The sequence below is a fragment of the Melospiza melodia genome, chromosome 31, assembly GCF_035770615.1.
Source record: "Melospiza melodia melodia isolate bMelMel2 chromosome 31, bMelMel2.pri, whole genome shotgun sequence".
In the NCBI taxonomy this organism is placed as follows: Eukaryota; Metazoa; Chordata; class Aves; order Passeriformes; family Passerellidae; genus Melospiza; species Melospiza melodia.
Genome location: NC_086224.1, coordinates 965,702 through 985,376, shown reverse-complemented (window position 1 = coordinate 985,376; position 19,675 = coordinate 965,702). Strand labels below are relative to the sequence as shown.

The 19,675-nt window shown below is 43.9% G+C and overlaps 1 protein-coding gene across 3 annotated transcripts in view; it reads right to left on the bottom strand.

Moving 5' to 3' along the window:
- Positions 1–19,675, bottom strand: part of SCN8A (sodium voltage-gated channel alpha subunit 8) — a 55,756-nt gene that overhangs the window by 9,527 nt on the left and 26,554 nt on the right. For all 3 annotated transcript variants that reach the window (XM_063179191.1, XM_063179190.1, XM_063179192.1), the window contains 13 exons: positions 19,308–19,449; positions 18,457–18,663; positions 17,905–18,192; positions 16,793–17,152; positions 15,553–15,688; positions 13,581–13,819; positions 13,232–13,405; positions 12,204–12,560; positions 10,698–11,168; positions 9,393–9,510; positions 8,120–8,274; positions 7,092–7,265; positions 1,118–1,240 (listed from right to left, as the gene is read on the bottom strand). In XM_063179191.1, coding sequence (XP_063035261.1) covers positions 1,118–1,240; positions 7,092–7,265; positions 8,120–8,274; positions 9,393–9,510; positions 10,698–11,168; positions 12,204–12,560; positions 13,232–13,405; positions 13,581–13,819; positions 15,553–15,688; positions 16,793–17,152; positions 17,905–18,192; positions 18,457–18,663; positions 19,308–19,449 — 2,944 coding nt within the window. The remainder of the gene's footprint in view (positions 1–1,117; positions 1,241–7,091; positions 7,266–8,119; positions 8,275–9,392; positions 9,511–10,697; positions 11,169–12,203; positions 12,561–13,231; positions 13,406–13,580; positions 13,820–15,552; positions 15,689–16,792; positions 17,153–17,904; positions 18,193–18,456; positions 18,664–19,307; positions 19,450–19,675) is intronic.

The following is a 19,675-nucleotide window of genomic DNA, read 5'->3' as shown; positions in this document are numbered from 1 at the left end:
GGGAGTTTGAGGAGCCTCCTCAGCTCTCTGCTCCTCTTGGGCTGGATTTTGGGCTCAGTTATGCTCCAAAGATCAGCAGGATCCAGGTGGAATTGCTCCACTCAGACCCTGAGGTAAAACTGTGACTGCTATTCCCTTCCCTCATTATTTAAAATATGTGATTTTCTCTCTGGTTATGATCTAATTGGGATTTAGCACAAACCCCCACATTCTTGTTCTAAGAGCACCTGGGAAATCCATTGATAAGAAATTTCAGTTTTTTACTACTTTTTTAATGTTCTTAGGAGACTCTTTCCATCCCAAATGGGGGAAAAAAGCACCAAAATGTCAGAATGTTAGTGGCAAAGCAGTGAGACACTGCAATAATTGAAACCCCCAAGGGAGTGGTGCCAATTCAAGCTTGTTTAAGTTCAATGCTTTGCTTGTGCTTTGTTCTGGTTCCACAGTGACAGGACAGGGACCAAAAAAGCATGGAAAAAAGGAAAGGGACAGAAAGGAAAAGCTTCACTACCAGACAAGGCTGCCAGTCACCACCAGACTGGACTGAGAACAACAAGGTGCAACAAGAGGAATGAAACCAAAAAGTTTTCAAAGAGCTGAGCTCCCCCCAGTCCCTTCCTGCAGTGAGCCACGAGAGGCAGCAGCCTTTTCCCCCTGGTTGCTTTTTTAAAAACCCCCTCTGAGACAGAATCTTTCAGTCCAATTCCACCAACAGCCAACAACCTGCAGACCCTGAGGTGGTTCCAATTCTGCTTCTTTGCACCTGGTGATTCTCCCTAGGTCAAAAAAAAAAGTTACAGCTGAGAAGCCCCTCGGATGCTCGAGGTCAAAGCCAGGCCAAATGAGAACAGCCAAGTGTCAACATCGGCTACAAATGGGTGGTTTGGGCCAGTAATTAATGTAATGAGGCAGCTGATGCATCTCCCTTTGTTAGAGGGGAGGGTGCAGCGGTGGGCAGGGTGAGGGTTACATCCACATAGAGGTGATCAAGTCAGCAGCTGCATCATGATTCTGTTTGGAATTCTCTTTCCACCAGTTTTGATCAGTTCTAGCATGCTTTTAAAAAATAAAATGCTCCACGGGCATGCAGAAGGATCAGCTGCTAATGGCATCTTACCCTCATCCCCTCAAATCGGGACAACGCTCTTAAAGGCCTCAAGGCTCTTAGTGTCCTAAGGGATTTTATGGCACCTAGTTCCGAGTAGCCCAGGGCATTAGCTATAAGGCTGACTAAAGAGACCTACACAGAAAATAGAAAAAAAATAGAAAAAAGAAACCAGAAAAAAAAAAAAAGGAAAAAAAAAAAACAAAAAAAAAGAGAAAGAAAGAAAACGAAACAACAACAACAACAAAGAAAAAACAACATGAAAAAAAGAAATAAAAAAAAAAAAAAAAGAAAAAAAGAAAAAAAAAAAGGTTCCAGACTGTTAGATTGGATCCCCTAGCCCTGATTGCCCAGCCCAGGAGCCACCTGGGCCGCCCCAAATACCGAAGCCATGACACCAGCTGCCTACTTCACTTGACTGAACCGACCTGGAAGGAAATAATGCAGTTGAGAAAAGACCAAGAGGGGAGAGATCAGTGAGAAAGAGAGAGAGAGAGAGAGGCAGAGACACACACGGAGAGGGGCTGTTGGAAGGAAGAGCCCAAACGATGACAAAAACCTTACCCTCGCCCTTTACCGGCTGCACGGATCCCGGCGGCGCCCATGAAATTTAAGCCAGACAAATGTTAAAGGTACCTGTGAGAAAGAATACAGATAAATACACACACTGCACACCTGGGCCGAGCTCTGCACAGCCACCGCGGCGCCCGGGGAACGCTGAGCTCAGCCAGCTCCTCCTGCCTGCCAGCCCACGCGGGGCAGAGTCCAACCAAACTGGGTTTACATGGTCTGAAAATAATGAACCATTTAAATCTTCTTTTCATTAACTAAAATCCTAAATTTTAACAAATTTCGACCAAATTGGTGCAAGATATTCTGAAAATATTGCATGAATAATTTACATTTTCTTTTCATTAATTGAAATTTTAAATCAGCTCCTCCTGCCTCGCCAGCCCACGCAGGGCAGTGCTCAACCACACTGGCTTCACATAGTCGGAAAATAATGAACCATTTAAATTTTCTTTTCATTAACTGAAATCTTAAATTTTAACAAATTTCAACCAAATTGGTGTAAGATCTTCTGAAAATATTGCACGAATAATTTACATTTTCTTTTCATTAACTGAAATTTTAAATCGGCTCCTCCTGCCTCGCCAGCCCACGCAGGGCAGTGCTCAACCACACTGGCTTCACATAGTCTGAAAATACTCAATAAATCATTTACATTTTCTTTTCATTAACTGAAATTTTATATTTTAACAAATTTCAACCAAATCGGGTTAAGATATTCTGAAAATATTCAATGAATCATTTTAATTTTTTTCATTAATTGAAATTTTTAATTTTAACAAATTTCAACCAAATTGTATTAAGATATTCTGAAAATATTGCATGAATAATTTACATTTTCTTTTCATTAACTGAAATTTTAAAATGTAGTAATTTTCAACCAAATTGGTGTAAGACAATCTGAAAATATTGCATGAATAATTTTAATTTTCTTTTCATTAATTGAAATTTTAAATCAGCTCCTCCTGCCTTGCCAGCCCACGCGGGGCAGTGCTCAACCACACTGGGTTAAGATAGTCTGAAAATACTACATGAATCATTTAAATTTTCTTTTCATTAATTGAAATTTTAAATTTTAGTAATTTTCAACCAAATCGGGTTAAGATAGTCTGAAAATATTGCATGAATAATTTTAATTTTTTTTCATTAATTGAAATCTTAAATTTTGATAATTTTCAACCAAACTGGTTTAAGATATTCTGAAAATATTGCATGAATCATTTAAATTTTTCTTTCATTAACTGAAATTTTAAATTTTAATAAATTTCAACCAAATTGATTTAAAATAAATAATAATTTTAAACCAAATTGGTTTCAAATACGTGATTTTCTCTCTGGTTATGAGCTAATTGGGATTTAACACAAAACTCCACATTGTTCTAAGAGCACCTGGGAAATCCATTGATACGAAATACCCTTTCTTTCATTTTTTTACTACTTTTTAATGTTCTTAGGAGACTCTTTCAATCCCAAATGGGGGAAAAAAGCACCAAAATATCAGAATATCAGTGGCAAAGCAGTGAGACACTGCAATAATTGAAACACCCGAGGGAGTGGTGCCAATTCCAGCTGGTTAAGTTCAATGCTTTGCTTGGGCTTTTTAAACCAAATTGGTTTAAAACCAAACAATTTCCAGGAAATTTGGTTTTAAACCAATTTTGGGCTGCTGATGAGGGGAAGGTTATCACTACCAGAGTAGGGAAAATTCCTTAAATGCCTCCCATGCAAAACCAGGGTGTTGGCACAGAGCAGCTCTGTTTTCTGCCTGCTCTGACAGTGATCCTGCTCCAGAGCTGCTCCAATTCCTGTGCTGAATTACAGCATTTCTGATCCCTTTTCCAAGGCTTTCCCAACTGGCCCAGTATATCCCAGTATGTCCCAGTACACCCCAGGGCTCCACTGCGTGTTCCTGCAACTGCTGAGATTGGGACTGAGGGAAAAACCAGGAAAAATCAGGAAAAACAGGGATGGGATGGAGGAAAATGGGATAAAACAGGATTGGGATGTAAGGAAATGGTCACCATGCCTGGGGACTGCCAGGAATTTTCCCAAGGTTTTTTCCACATCCCAAAACCAACATCTCCAGTTTTCCCCATTTTTTCCTAACCCCAGCTCCAGAATCCTCCATTTTCCTCCAATCCAGGTGTTTTCTCCCCTTTTCCCCATCTCAATCCTGTTTTTCTCCCATTTTTCCCAATCCCAGATCCCCTTCCTCACATTTTCCCTCATCCCAATCCTGTTTTATCCCATCTCCCCCCATCCCATCCCAAATTTTCCCTGTTTTCCTCCCAAATCCCAACCTCAGCAGCCACAGGAATGTGAAGGACTGGGATGTACTGGGTTGTACTGGGCAACCTGTTGAGCAAACTGGAGTCAGATTTAGGCTCTAAATCTGAATTTTCAGAGATCCTTAAACCCACCAAGTCCAGACACAACCTGGCCATGTGTAAACAGTTACAGACACAGCAGCTGCCACTATTCCCATTTTTCTCTATCATTTTTCCCATTTTTTGCTACCATTTTCCCTATTTTTTCTACCATTTTTCTCTACCATTTTTTCCCATTTTTCTCTACCATTTTTCCCATTTTTCTCTACCACCACACTTCAGACAGATAAGAAAGAGACATGAACCCTTTTTAAGGGAAAAAAAAAAAAAAAAAAAAAGACATCCATGTACAGCAACAAACAACACAGGAGCTCCTCCTGGACCAGGTGGGATTTCAGGTGAATTCTCAGAATAGGACACTTCCTATGTATCATTTTTTTTATAGAAGAGATATCAGAATAATAATTAGAATTAATAGAATTAATTAGAAGGATGATTCTTATTCCACACTTATTTCTGGGAAATATGAAATCTGAATTTTAAATGCATTAATGTGTGGGAAAATTGAGATTTTGTCTTTTTTGGGCACGTGGCTGATGTGCTTTTCCCATCTTCATATGGAAATGCCCTGTCCACAGCAGGGCACTTGGAATGAGATGATTTTAAGGTTCCTTCCAACCCAAATAATTTCAGAATTCTGTGGTATCTTCCCCAAAAATAAGTGACCACAATACATTGGGTTTTCCATCCTATTTTAAAATTTTACTACTTTGAACGATGCCAGGGGGTGTCCCAAAGGTTCCAACAAAGCTTTTGTGAGGCAAAATCAGCTCAGCCAGGCCAGGGCAATGCTGCTATGTTAAAATCTTAAATATAAATATAATTAAATATAAAAATTCAATGGTTTTGGAGATGTGGTGTGTTTAAATAACACAGTAAATAAATGTAACACTGGAAGTGTCCCATCCCTGGAAGTGTTGGGCAGGAACAACCTGGGATGGTTAAAGGTGTCCCTGCCCTGGCAGGGGTGGCACTGGATGAGTTTAAGGTCCCTTCCAGCCCAAACCATTCCATGAACAAAAAATTCTCATTTTTAGAGCGTTTCCCCCTCAGGATAACACCTTACTCCCAAGCAGGACTCTAAGACCATGCCAGAAAAAGGCAGTTTGAGCTTTTAATAAACAATCTTTGAGGATTATTCCCTGAGGACATTCCAACAGAAGACACAGCAGGCACCGAGGTCGCACAAAGGGAATCCCAGATTGACTGAAAAGCAGAATCCTTCATTATTACCCAGTAAAAGTCTTCACAAACACACCCAGGAAGCTTTGGGCATGAGGTAGGAGGGGAATTGGACAATGCTATAGCAACCTGCAAAATAACATCCAAGAGTGTTGTTAGGATGCAAAGGATCATTCCCTGCTGCCCTGGCTCGCTCCAGCCCCGTCCACGACGCACCACAAAATTTGGGTTCAAAAAATGGGATTCAACAGGTACAGGACACAAAGCATTGCTGAGGTTTTGGTGGGGGATATTTTGGCACCTCAAAGTCACATTTCAGGTTTTTTTAATTTTTTTTTCCCACTGGGAAAATTCTGCCCGTGACATCAAGGAAAGACAGGAATTCTAAAATTCCTAAAGCCCTGGGAATTGCAAACCCTTCTGCACTTGTTCCCTCACTGTTCCCTTCCTGATCTTTACTCCACTCCCAGATGCATGGGAAGGAAATTAAACTTGTACCACACCTGCCCATTAAACTGGAATTCAATTGGAATGAAACTGGAATTAAATTGGAATGAAACTGGAACTAAACTGGAATTAAACTCTTTATCTTCAGGCAGCAAGAGAGATCCAGCAAATAAATTCATTTGTTAATTTCTTTCAAAATTTAAATTTATTTCTTTATTTATTTTGAATTTCTTTTCTGTCAGAAAATAAACCTTATAACGTGCGGGTTGTGTCCGAGGAAAGGTGTTGAGGGGATCAGAGAGGATTTTCTAGAAAAAATTAAAATTTCAAATTTCAATTTTCCTACAGGAAACAGAGTTTGAGTCACTTCTGCCCCTGAATTCCAAGCATAGTTCCTTCCACCTACTCAGGAATATTTCCAGAGTGATAATGGTGCTGAACAGCAACTGAATCATACCCAGAGTGTTCCAAAGGAGAAGCTTGGAAAAACTGGGAATTCTTTTTTAACACACTTGCTCTTGGGGCAGCCACCAGAGCCACTGAATCCCAGATGGATGTGATGAAACACTTTTAAGAGAATCCAAGCACTTGGGATTCTAAATTTCCTGGTTCTGAAATTTCCTATTGAATTACACCATTTTCTACCACCTTGGGCAGCAGAAATTCCTTTTATTTTAAATTCCATTGATTTTAAATTCCATTGATTTTAAATTCCATTTATTTTAAATTCCATTTATTTTAAATTCCCTTGCTGTGCTTCAGAGCCAAATTTATTGCTAAAACTTCTCTCTATTGTCTTTTTTTCCTTCCAATTCTACAATTTATTCACCTTTTTTTTATTTCTCAGATTTATCCTCCCTCCCAAGACGTTCTGCAGGGGATTCCAGGGTGGATCTGTCCCTCACTCTACTCTGAGCTTTTTGTTTGATATGATTCTGCTTTTTCTTTCCTGTTTCTTTTGATGATGCTGAACTTGACTGTGCACAATCAGCTTTCCAAGGATTGAGATTCTCACAAATCCAGTGCTCAGAAGGGGGGTGGTGGGATGAGGAGATTCTGCTGCCTCATCACCCCCTCATCATTAATAATGCAAGAAAATGATTACAGAGAATGCAACTCCCAGAAATATCCCCAAGGAATTCCACATCTGCACAGCTTTCCCATGGTAACACCTCCAAACACGGCCAGGTCTCCTAAAAATTCAATTTTCAGCATAGAAAAAAAAGAGCCAAGGGCTGGAAAATCCTCCTTGGTCCCTGCAGGGCAGAAATCCCACAGAGAGCTGGAGGGTTTTATCCTTGATTTGGGAACTCACAGATATTGGGGCTGTCAAATCTATGACCCAGGGAGGGTTTGAGGAGGAAGCATCCCAAGCAGAAGGAAGAGGAGAGGATACATACAGCCACGATGAGGAAATCCAGCCAGCACCAGGCGTTGGTGAAGAATTTCACAAATCCATAGGCACACCACTTGAGCAGCATCTCCAGGATGAAAATGTAAGTGAAGACCTTGTCTGCATACTCCAGGATGGTCCTGATGGTTTTCCTCTGTTCGATGTAAATATCCTCAAAAGCCTGGAAAAAAACAGGTGCAAATGTCATTATATGGGATTTATTGCACGGTTCAGGAGCTTCAAATGACACTGAGCTGAGTTCAATGTACAGTTAAAGATGAGCTAAATATATAAATCTTAAATGTTTTTAAATTAAATATAAAAAAATTAAAAAATTTAAAATATATAATATATATAATATATATATTATATATATTATATACATTATATATTATCTAAAATATATATTATATATTATATGCATTGTATCATATATAATATTTATTATATATTTTTAATATATATTATATATATAAACATACCTACACACTATATATAAATATATGTGAATAGATAGATTTAGATATAGATATACAGATACACAGATATATAGATATATAGAAATATAGATACATAGAAATATAGATACATAGATACATAGAAATATACATATATAGATACATAGATATATAGATAAAGATATAGATAAAATACACATATATAAAATATATATAAATCAAACATAGAAAATTGATTTTGTTCCAGTCACAGCTTGGACTTCATGGTGTTGGAGAGCTTTTCCAAGCTCAGTGATTCTGGGATTTTTTGATTCTGTGAAATGAGACATAGATACAAGGCTGACTTTTCTCCAGATCCTAACATTTCTAGTCAAACCAGGATCAGAACCCAGATTTGAAGGCTTTGTTCTTAATTTAAACTAAACAAAAAAACACTAATAAAAGCTTGTGTTGCTTTCCAGGTAGGAATTTCCAAGATTTGCTTTTTCCCAAAATTTCCTGTACACAGATATCCCCAAGCCCCACACCTCTGAACTGCTGGGGTTTTACTTTTTTATTTTTTATTAATTTTACTCACCAGAGCCCCACTGCTCAGGAGGATCATGAAGATGATGAAAGTCTCAAACCAATTGTGCTCCACAATTAGGAAACAAGTTTTCCTCAAGGTCCACCACGACTTTCCCAGCCCCTCCTCAATATTGACCTGACAGCACTTGCAGCGCTGCATACAACCTGGAACAGGGACAGGGCACAATTTCGCTCAGGAAACACAAGATTTAAGGTAAAAACATTAAATTCTCACTGTCTAGAAGCAGTTTTGATGTCACCAATATGAACCACGCTGAGTGAGTTAAAATTTTTGTGTTCTTGAGGGTTTTAGGGTTGTTTTGCCACTTCTGTGCCCGGGCACCAGAACTGACATCAATTTGGGAACAGATCAGCTCGTTCTATTTGGTGAGGGCCGTGCTCTTGAGGAGACAAATGGAAAACTTGCTGATAAAATAACCTTGAACCATTTAAAGCATTTTTGCCTTGGGAATTCCTGTTACGATCAGCTCTCGAAAGACATCGAGGCCAGTTACGGGAAAGGAAAAGTACTCTGCTTCTGAGTACTTGAGGCATCAGCTGCACAAAAATCATCCTGTTCTGCTACAGGTCATCTCTGATTCTTTAGAAATTCCCCCTCTGAGGGTGAGGAGGCCCTGGCACACCCCACAAGAGAAGCTGTGGGTGCTCCTGCATCCCTGCAAGTGTCCAAGGCCAGGCTGGATGGGGCTTGGGGCAAGCTGGGATGGTGGGAGGGAGTAAATCTGGGTAAGTTTGAGGTCCCTTCCTACACAAACTACTGAATGATTTTATGATTTACATCCTAGCAGTGGCAGCTGCATCTCTGAGAGCTTCACTTTGCAAATTCCTCTGAATTGGTGCACCAGCATCCAAGAAGGGCCTCGAGATAAGCTGAGAGCCAGCTCTGATCCAGGCTGGTGGAAGAGGTTTGACAGAGAGCCAGAGAGAAGTTTGATAAGAGGATCCGTGTTTACCCCTGGAAAAATTTCCTACCAAGGTCGCTGACATAGAAACCAAGAAAGAAAAGGAGGAATAAAAAAAAACTGCAATTATTCCAATGAGCACTTTGTGTGTATGAGTAAAGTGTAAACTTAGGAGTTTTGTAAGGATGTAAAAAAGCATGCATGCTATAATAAAAACAGTTTGAAACCTTCTGAAAATGGATTTTTTTTTTTGCTTTGTGTTGTCTCTGTTTCTGTCTCAACCATGAATCAGGCTGACCTAACCCTGAGGTGAGCTCACCCAGAACACCCCCAGGGCCTCTTCCCCCACTCCCTGCTCACCTTCTGTGAAACAGGCATCGGGGTCCAGGTACTCCTCGGGGGCCTCCACGGGCACCTCCTCCACCTCAGGCTTGATGTCGATGGTGCTGCCCTCGGAGGAGCTGCTCTCGTCGAGTTTCTGCAGCACAAAACCCCAACACAATCAACACCAAACATCAGCCCCAACAAACACCAAACCTCACCAGGACTCAGCTGTTTGTTCACCACATTTGCTGTCATGGAAGTTGTTTCCTCGCTTTGATCACTGAGATCCTGACCCAGCTTATGTCTCATGTTAACAGGACAGACAGGATTAAATATTATTATATTTAATATAGGATTAAATATTTACGTTATGAAAGGTGTCCCTGTCCATGGAGGAGCTTGGAACTAGATGATTTTTAAGCTCCTTTCAAGCCAGGCCATTTTATTATTACATATATTTTACTATGATAGTATATTTTTTATTTATATATACATTATTCAGTTATTTTTACACTGCATTTTATGATTACACATGTATTATTTATTTTCTATTTTATTTTACTAAAATTATATTTATTTTACTATAACTATGGTAAATATATATTCTATATATATTTACAGTATATATAGAACATATATTTATTTAGAATATATATATAGAATATATAAATATATATATTAAATATTAAAATTAAATATAAACATATTTAGTATATATAAATATTTAGTATATATAAATACATAGCATACATAAATGTACAGTATATATAAATATATAGTATTTATACTATATTCCTTATATATATAGATTTGTTATTTATTATTTATTATATATTTATTATTATTTATACGATACTATTTATATATCTCTATATATATACCATATGTAGTATATATATTTATATAACCATTCTATGATTGCATATATTTACTTTATATATATTTTTAAATATTTGTGGCTTTCTACAGAGCTACTAGCACAAGAAATTCCGCTTTGAGTGCAAAGACAACATCCCAATACAAACAAAAGTTGAGCGCTGGAACTACCCAGCTCTCCTTGCCCAGAGGTTTCCAGGCCCTCCCAGTGGACTGAATGCCCCAAGTGGATTTGGAGCCCTCCCATCCAACGCCCCGAGTGAATTTGGATCCCTCCCTCCCAACACCCCAAGTGGATTTGGAGCCCTCCCAATGCCCCAAATGGATTTGGAGCCCTCCCTCCCAACGTCCCGAGTGGATTTGGAGCTCCCAACACCCCGAGTGGATTTGGAGCTCCCAACACCCCGAGTGGATTTGGAGCCCTCCCTCCCAACACCCCGAGTGGATCTGGAGCCCTCCTCCCACCTCCTTGCTGCCATCAGGATCCGTGTCGCTGCTGAAATCCTCCGTGTTGAGGTTCTCGAAGTCGGACTCGCCCACGGCGATGGGGACGCGCACGGTGAGGTTGGGGTTGTTGATGAAGGACATGTGGTCCTCGTCGATGATGTACTTCTCCACGCTGCTGCCGATGCCGCTGGTGGTGCCGTTGCCGTTCTTGAGGAAGTCGATGTCGCGGTTGATGTCGGCGCCGGTGTGGTTGGCGATGCAGTTCACCTTCTTGTCGTACAGCTCGTCCAAGGGCTTCACCTCGTCGGCCTCCCTCTGCTTGAAGTGGGTCTGCATGAACTCCCTGACCTTGGCCTTGGTCCAGGCGATGCCCTTCTTGATGCGGATCACCGAGATCTGCAGGTTGTTCATCTCGCCGTCGTCGTCCGTGGCTGCCAGGTTGTCTGCGCTGAAGGAGCTCAGCAACAAGGCCAAGAACAGGTTCAGCACCTGGAAGGGAAGAGCTGATGCTGCACTGACACACAAAGGGGGGGATTCCCAAAGCTGAGCAGAGCTCTCAGCGCCCATGCCCTGCTGATGGTGCAGAGCTGTCACCAAACATCAGCTCAAACTCATCCAGGTGCCCAAGTTCAAGCTGATGCTGCAGAAAGTTCCCTGAGGAGTGCCAGGGGTCCAGGGCAGGTCCAGGGGTCCCTGGATGGAGCCCCTTGCAGGATCTGGACTGCAGATGTCAGAGAGGGATTTAATCCCCACGGGATTTAAATTCAGCCTTACTGATTTAGTCCCATCTCTGCCTCAAAGAAAATGGGGGAAATCTCGGCATTTTGAGTGATCACTCCCAGCTCTACTTCCTCACCCGCATTTAGTGACCATCCCCAAGATTTATTTTATCAAAACCCTTTGGCAAGACAGGACCTCTCAGAGAGCTCACAACTACTTTGAAGAATTGCCACCGTTCATGTGACTTCATTCTTGCTCACATTTTCCTCCACAGACTTTTCTTCAAGAAATTTAAGGCCAGAAGGAAGCATCATGATCTAGTCCAACCTCCCACACAACAGGCCGTGCAGTTTCACAGCCCATTCCTGCACACAACAGCACCTCATGACTGAGCCAGTGGGCAGGTTTTAGAAGAAACCTCCATTCCTCAATTTAACACTTCAGGACCTTCCCCTGTGCACCAAATTATTTTGTTTTCCTGCAATTAAAATGCCAGGTTTTGCTTCTTTTAGCTTATTTTTCCCCTCAGGTCAGGTCTGCACACTTTGACTGAGGCTTTCAGACTTTCAAGACTTTCTTGCAAAATGCTTCATTTACAGGTGACTGTTTAAGGTCCTCATCAAGCAAAAAACATATTTAACATTGTGCTACCAAAATCTACTGATTGATAGATCAAAGGCCAAGAGGGACCTCCACAGAGCAGGAACAGGCTCACAAACCATCACTCCCTCATCCTGGGGGTCTCCCCAAGTCCTACCCCATCCAGAGGCAACCAAGAAAGCCCACCAGTAACCATTTACTGACCACTAAATTTCCGATGACCATGACCATCATGAAGACAATCAAGCACATGGCCTGTCCTGCCACTTCCATACAATCCCACATGGTCTCAATCCACTCCCCACACAACACACGGAAGACAATAAGGAAGGAGTGGAAGAAATCGTGCATGTGCCAGCGGGGTAGCTCACAGTCCGGACTGATCTTGCAGACACACTCCTTGTAGCTTTTGCCAAAGAGCTGCATCCCCACCACGGCGAAGATGAACACGATGATGGCCAGCACCAAGGTCAAATTCCCCAAGGCACCCACTGAGTTACCAATGATTTTTATCAGCATGTTCAGAGTGGGCCAGGACTTGGCCAGTTTGAAGACTCTCAGCTACAAAAAAAAACACCAAAAAAAACAGGTCTTGAGCAAAGAGGAAAATAAAGCAGAACTTCCTAAACAACAACCATCTTGTGTTTTACATAAAGGTAAGTCCATGCTTCTGCTACTGAGGGTACAGGGGGCAGAGAATGCTTAACCTTTCTTTGAGTATTTTGTACTTTTGTAATCACTTATTCCCCACACAGAAATACTGAGTTATTCCCAAAGGAGAAGTCACCCTTCCCTGCCCAAATGCAACAAGCTGCTGTTCAGATTCCATAAAGAGCAGCCATGAAGAAAAAAGAGACCATAAAAAATGGCACCATTTGATCTCTGTCCTCCCCAAACCCAGAAAATTTTTTTTCCCTTGTACTATGTAAATGGGAAAAATTCCTTATGTGATGGGAAGGGTGGGAACTGTATCAGGGAAGGGATAGGTTGGATATTGGGAAAAAGTTCTTCCTGTGGTTGGGCACTGAGCAGGGAATGGTCACTGCCCCAGGGCTGCCCCAGCTCAAAGGATGTTTGGACACCACTCCCAGGGATGCTCAGGGTGGGATTGTTGGGGTGTGGAGCTGCACTGGATGTCCCTTGAGGGTCCCTTCCAACTAAGGACACTCCATGATTCTGTGATTCTAAGCTCCACTACAATAACACTGAAAAAGAGCTGGAATTTGGAATACCAATCGGAAAGATCGCAGCACGGAAAGTCCCTCCACATCAGCCAGACTCAGCTCCATCAAACTCAGGGAGACAATAAACCCATCAAAGATGTTCCAGCCTTCCTGAAAATAATAGTACGGATCCATTGCAATGAGCTTCAGGAACATTTCTGCTGTGAAAATCCCAGTGAAAACCTGGAGTGGGGAGGAGAGACAGACAAAGAACACACAAAGAGTAATTTTTAACCTATTTTCAGATCTTCAGGCTAAATCTCAACAATGCAATTGATTCAAAGTCCAAGCCCACATCAATACTCCAGGCATCCCAGCAGGAGCAGACCTGTGGGGAGCATTTAGCAGATTTCCTTACCAGATTTCCCACAGAGAGCACGTGCTCGAACTCAGGGGTCATGGGGTGGTGCTCCATGGCCATGAACAGCGTGTTCAGCACGATGCAGATGGTGATGGCCAAGTCAACAAAAGGATCCATGACAATTAAGTTCACAATCTCCTTCAGCTTCATCCAGTACGGGTGGCATTCCCAGATCAGGAAGGTATTGGCAAATTTGTACCAGCAAGGGGGACACTTCCTCTGGGACTCTTCCAGCTCTGCAGGTTCAAAACAAAAAAGAGTTCAGGCTTCATCTCTGACGCTGAAGAATCACAAAACTGTGAACTTGGTGGAAATGGCCGTGGAGAAGAGCTGGGTAAAGTTTGTGGGCATCAGGGAGAAATTGTTCATGGAAAGGGTGGTCAGGGAGGTTTGGAGTCCCCATCCCTGGGCATGTACATGCAATGACAGGACGTGACACTCAGCGCTCTGGCCTGGGTGACAAGGTGGGGATTGGTCACAGGTCACACCAAACGAACCTTGGAGCTCTTTTCCAAGGTCAAGGATTCTTGGATTTCATGATTTTACTGAGCTCCATGACTTCTCCTCTGTCCCTACACAGCACCAGCACCAGGTCACCAGAACTGCAGTTCTAACCCTGTGCTTCAGCCCCACCAGGATGATTCAATGCAAATTATTCCAAATGAAGGGTTATATTTAACTCAGAACTGATCAAGGTAAAGCAGTTAAAACCGAAGTTACAGATTCCAAACTGCCTTTGCTGCCAGTTTTTAAATAACTGAGATGAATTCTGTGCTGAACACAGACACGGTCTAAAAGAGGAAAGAGGTGACATAATGCTGCAAAGGATTTTCAACAGGAATAACCTGATTAGGACTAACTACATCAATTTACACAAATCAAACACAGAAATGCTGTGTCCATTTATTTTTTACAATGGCTTATCTCAAGTGCTTAGGAAAAAAAAAATACAAACGAGGAGTTGTCCCCGTTTGTTGACTTGCTGGTTCCAGTCAGGCCATGCAGCTGTGCACCCTCACCTTTTATTTTTTATGGGAAGGGAAAGGACCACTGTGCTCTCCTTCCCATTGGTTCTCTGGTTGCTTAGTATTTAGTTGCCTTGGAATTTCTGAAGTTAAAAAGAGGCCCGTGGCACTGGAGCCCGTAGGCGTTTGCGCAGGAGGGGAGCGGCAGCAAAACCCTGCTCTGTTTCTAAGTATATTTAGTTTTCCTACAATTTTATTGCAGGAGACAGCAGGAATTTGAGATCATCAACCGCGTGTGGCTGCTGTTCATGAATTCTTGCTGGCTCCTGCATGACATATTGGGAAATCTCATCTCCATGTGCTGTCCATTCCAGAATTCCCACCAGCCAGCAGCCCCTTTCTCTCCTGACAGCTGTCACATTGCAGCTCCCAGTGCAGCTCCAATCCTTCTCCCCCACTCCTGGAGCAAAGGAAGGTCTCTCCAGTGCTTGGGGATGGCAGAGGACAGAATACACGGACCTGACATTGCCTTACTCCTCTGATCTCCACACTGCACTCTCTTCATTGTAAAACTACAACTCTTTGTTGCCTTTACCTCCATCTCTGTGCAATTTGGATGCCAAAACTAAGTAAAATAAAGTCTAATAAGTATTTCTTTATTAATAAAGACCCAAAAGAAGCAGATTTAGGCAAAACCATGCAGGAATATGTACTGCTCTGAAGCAGGGGGAGCTGAATTCCACTAGACCAGGTTGCTCCAAGCCTTGCCCAACCTGACCCTGGACACTTTAGGAATGGGGCAATTTCTCTGGGCAATCCCACCCTCACTGGGAAGAATTCTGTCCCAATATCCCATCCATCCCTGCTCTCTGCCAGTGGGAAGCCATTCCCTGTGTCCTGTCCCTCCACCCCTTTGTCCTACGTCTGTCTCCAGCTCTCTTGGAGCCCCTTCAGGCACTGGAAAGAGCTCAAGGGTGTCCCTCTAATCCCCAAACCACACCTACCCTCAACAAGGGTGTTGGTCAACCCAGTCATGACACTGTTGGTCCGATCCTTCCTTCCATAGGACGCATTCACCTGATCCATTGAGACCAAGAGAGACCCACCAGGCTTCTTCCTAATTTCGATCTCAGTGGTACCCTGAAAAATTCAGACGGTGATTAATACAGACTTGAGTCTCCTCTCTTACCCACTCTCAGCCCAGAAATGCAGCACTTGGTCTGCATTTCCATATTCTGTATTTTCTATCATCTGTGCATCCCTCTGTCCTTCCCACCTTCCTACAATATGCAAGTGGTCCAACCAAAACTCAAGCCCTTTTTTCTGCTGGGTTGGACCGGTGCTCTGCAGCCTTAGACAAATTACAGACTGCATTTTAGAGAACATTTCTAATAACATACAATGTCATTAATCCTCTGTACTAGAACCAAACAGATAGGCATGCTGGTCAGACCACACTGGTCAGACCATGCTGAGCAGACCACACTGCTCAGACCATGCTGCTCAGACCACATTCAGCAGACCATGGTGACCACACCACACTGCTCAGACCACGCTGACCACACCACACTGCTCAGATCATGGTGACCACACCACACTGCTCAGATCATGCTGACCACACCACACTGCTCAGACCATGCTGACCACACCACACTGCTCAGACCATGCTGACCACACCACACTGCTCAGACCATGCTGACCACACCACACTGCTCAGACCATGCTGAGCAGATGACACTGCTCAGATCATGCTGACCACACCACACTGCTCAGACCATGCTGACCACACCACACTGCTCAGATCATGGTGACCACACCACACTGCTCAGACCATGCTGAGCAGATGACACTGCTCAGATCATGCTGACCACACCACACTGCTCAGACCATGGTGACCACACCACACTGCTCAGACCATGCTGACCACACCACACTGCTCAGACCGTGCTGACCACACCACACTGCTCAGACCGTGCTGACCACACCACACTGCTCAGACCGCGCTGACCACACCACACTGCTCAGACCGCGCTGACCACACCACACTGCTCAGACCATGCTGACCAGATGACACTGCTCAGACCATGCTGACCAGATGACACTGCTCAGACCATGCTGACCAGACCACACTGCTCAGACCATGCTGACCACACCACACTGCTCAGACCATGCTGACCACACCACACTGCTCAGACCATGCTGACCACACCACACTGCTCAGACCACCCCACGCTCAGCAGCTACCTCGGGCAGGATGCGGCCCCCGGGCATGCTGGAGGGCGGCCCCCCGATGAGGGACACGACGCCGTTGCAGTCCACGGTGCTGTTCCTCTTGATGCTGCGGCGCAGCGTGGGGAAGATGCGCGAGGAGCGGCTGCCCTGGCTGTAGCCGCTGTAGCCGCTGTAGCTGCTGCGCCGGTCGCGGCCGCGGATGGGGATGAAGAGCGAGTCCCTCCTGCCCTCGCTCTCCTCCACCGTGCTGTGCTCGTCATCAGCAAATTCGTTCTCTGAGCCCGGGTCACGGAAACGCCCCTTGTAGCTGAAGATGCTGCTCTTGCTGTTGTGGCGGGAGAGGAAAGGGGAGCCCGGGATGCTGAGGAGAGACTGGGGGAGGAAGAGGAGGAAAGTGAGTGTTGCAGCTCTCCAGCCACAGAAACAGACAACTTTCCCAGGAAAGTCTGTGAGAAGATCAAAGAAAAGAATCAGAAACAATTCTTATCTTAACTTGCTGCACCTGGTGTTTGTGAACGTGTGGAGCGTGTTATGGAGATTTGTTTATTAAGGGTGGTTTCTTAATTATCGAGTGGTGATGGCGTTTTGATTGGAGGACCAATTAGGTCCAGCTCTATCACAACTGTCTATAAAGGTATGGATTTCTTAATAAAGGAAATGATCAGCCTTCTGTAATACATGGGGTCTATGTCAGTTATTACCCAGCAGGGACCTGTTTGCCATGACACTGCAGTAAGGTGGAAAAATGATAAATAAAGTCCTCTCAAAATCAGGCCCTCTCTGGCTGATTTTCCAAGCAATTTCTTCTTTCTTTTAGAAGTCATTTATTCTAAGCCAAGCTAGCATTTTGCAGCTCCCATGTGAAAGCAATCCTGTTGCGAGCAGTTTGTTAACAAAACCAATTTATTCCTGGGTCAAAACCAACTGGCACCTGTATAAACTGTTTAGATAGAAACTACATTGTTAGACTTAACTCTACACTGTCATCAGCTTGGGTTCTAAGTGTCCTCCTGACCCAACAGAGTTCAGGACAGTGGGCACAACCCTTGAGACACCAACAGGAATCTAAACAGAATATTATCCTGACCTCAACCACAAACATTAGTGAAGGAACAGAAAACTACCTGGTTCATGATGGAAAACTTCCTTCCCAGCCTGTTATCTGGCAGCCTGAACGCTTTCCTCCTCATGCCATCCTCAGACTCTGACTTGAACACCTTCTCGTTGTCACACTTCTCATCTCCCTCCGACAGCTCCTTGTCCTTCCGCTTCTTCCTCCTGTTCCGGCGCTCCTTGGCGCTCTTGGAGCTGAGCTTGGAGATCTCCGAGGAGCTGCGGGACATCCTGCCCCCACCATCATCCTCCACAGCATCTTCAGACACCGTCCCTGCCGAGGTGACCATGGCAGCAGCCTGAGGGTGCAGAAAAGGGAAGCAAAAATAAATCACATTTTCCCACCGTTAACGCTCCATTTGCTGCTGGAAGAAAGAGTTTGGCTCAATGCACCTGAGTAAAAGACTTTGGGGCAGGACTGAGAGGTTTATTCTTTCCTTGGAATACACTCACAGCCAGAATTTGTTAGGGTTTTTATAGTCTGCTTGTGCAGGAAGTAAAATCAGCCTTTCTGGAAACCAGGGCCTCATCACCTCTACAGAGAGAAATTGTTTTTTTCTCACCTGTGCTTCTTCCTGCTGCTTTTTCAATTGTTCCAACATGGCCTTGAATTCCGCCTCCTTCTGCTCTGCCTCCTCCAGGGTCGCCTGGTTCTGCTCCTCGTAGGCCATGGCCACCACAGCCAAAATCAGATTCACCAGGTAGAAGGATCCCACAAAGATCACCAGCACAAAGAAGATCATGTAGGTTTTTCCTGCCGCTCGTAAAGTCTGCAAGTGGAAGAGGGATTAGAAAAGGGAAAAAAAAACCCAACTTCAGGCTTCCCTGACATGAGATGCAAGAGCTGATCCCAAGTTTCTTGACCTGAATGTTTCTAAGAAAATCCAGCAGTGCTGAATATTCCAGAGCTCAGCATTTCCCCTGCACACTCCTTAGCCATGAACACAAAAGGTGACATCCACCTTCCTCCCTTAAGGGAGCATCCAAACTGAAAAGAATTCAGAGGCACAGTGTGAAACCCAATGCTCAGACTCCCTTAAAACAAACCAAATCGAGAAAAAGCTGCTTCAGCAAGGTCCCCAAAGCACCCTCAGGTCAGGAGAAAACTCTGTGCCCTCCAAAGAGCCTGAGCACCCTCTGTGAGCAGAGCTGAACGCTCACGGCCTCCTGCAGCCAGTGCTAAGGCTGCTCCCAAATTAATTCACAGCTCAGCTGGACCCACCATCCCTTCTAGACTTAAAGTCCAACACCTACTGACAGTAATGTCCCCTTCCTCCCCCCAAAAACCTCACTGTGAAGGTTTACTTGCGCTCTTTTGGAGAGAAGGAATAAAACAAAGCTTCTCACATTTCCCTTTCCTGTTTTACCCCCAAATTCTCCCCACATACAACACAAAAGTGAAGTGTTTACTTACTAATTGATACAAGTTTTCCCAAAAGTCCTGAGTCATAAGGCGAAACAGAGCCAGAAAAGCCCAGCTGAAGGTGTCAAAGCTGGTGTAGCCGTAGTTGGGGTTCCGTCCTGCCTTCATGCACGTGTATCCCTCTGGGCATTGGCTGGGGAGGGAGGGACAGCAGCCAGGTCAGGGCTCACTCTCCCAGCAAACAGCAGCTCTCTCCATGCCATTTGAGTTCAGCAGACAAGGAGACAGGATTTCAGGAAAGCCCTGCTCTCCCTGTCCTACAGAAATGAGACGCTGCAAGGCGCAGCTTTTCCCCAAGCCTGAGCCCAAGGCAGGAGCTTGGGCCAGAGAGCTGAAGGTTGGGGTGGAAAACCAACAGC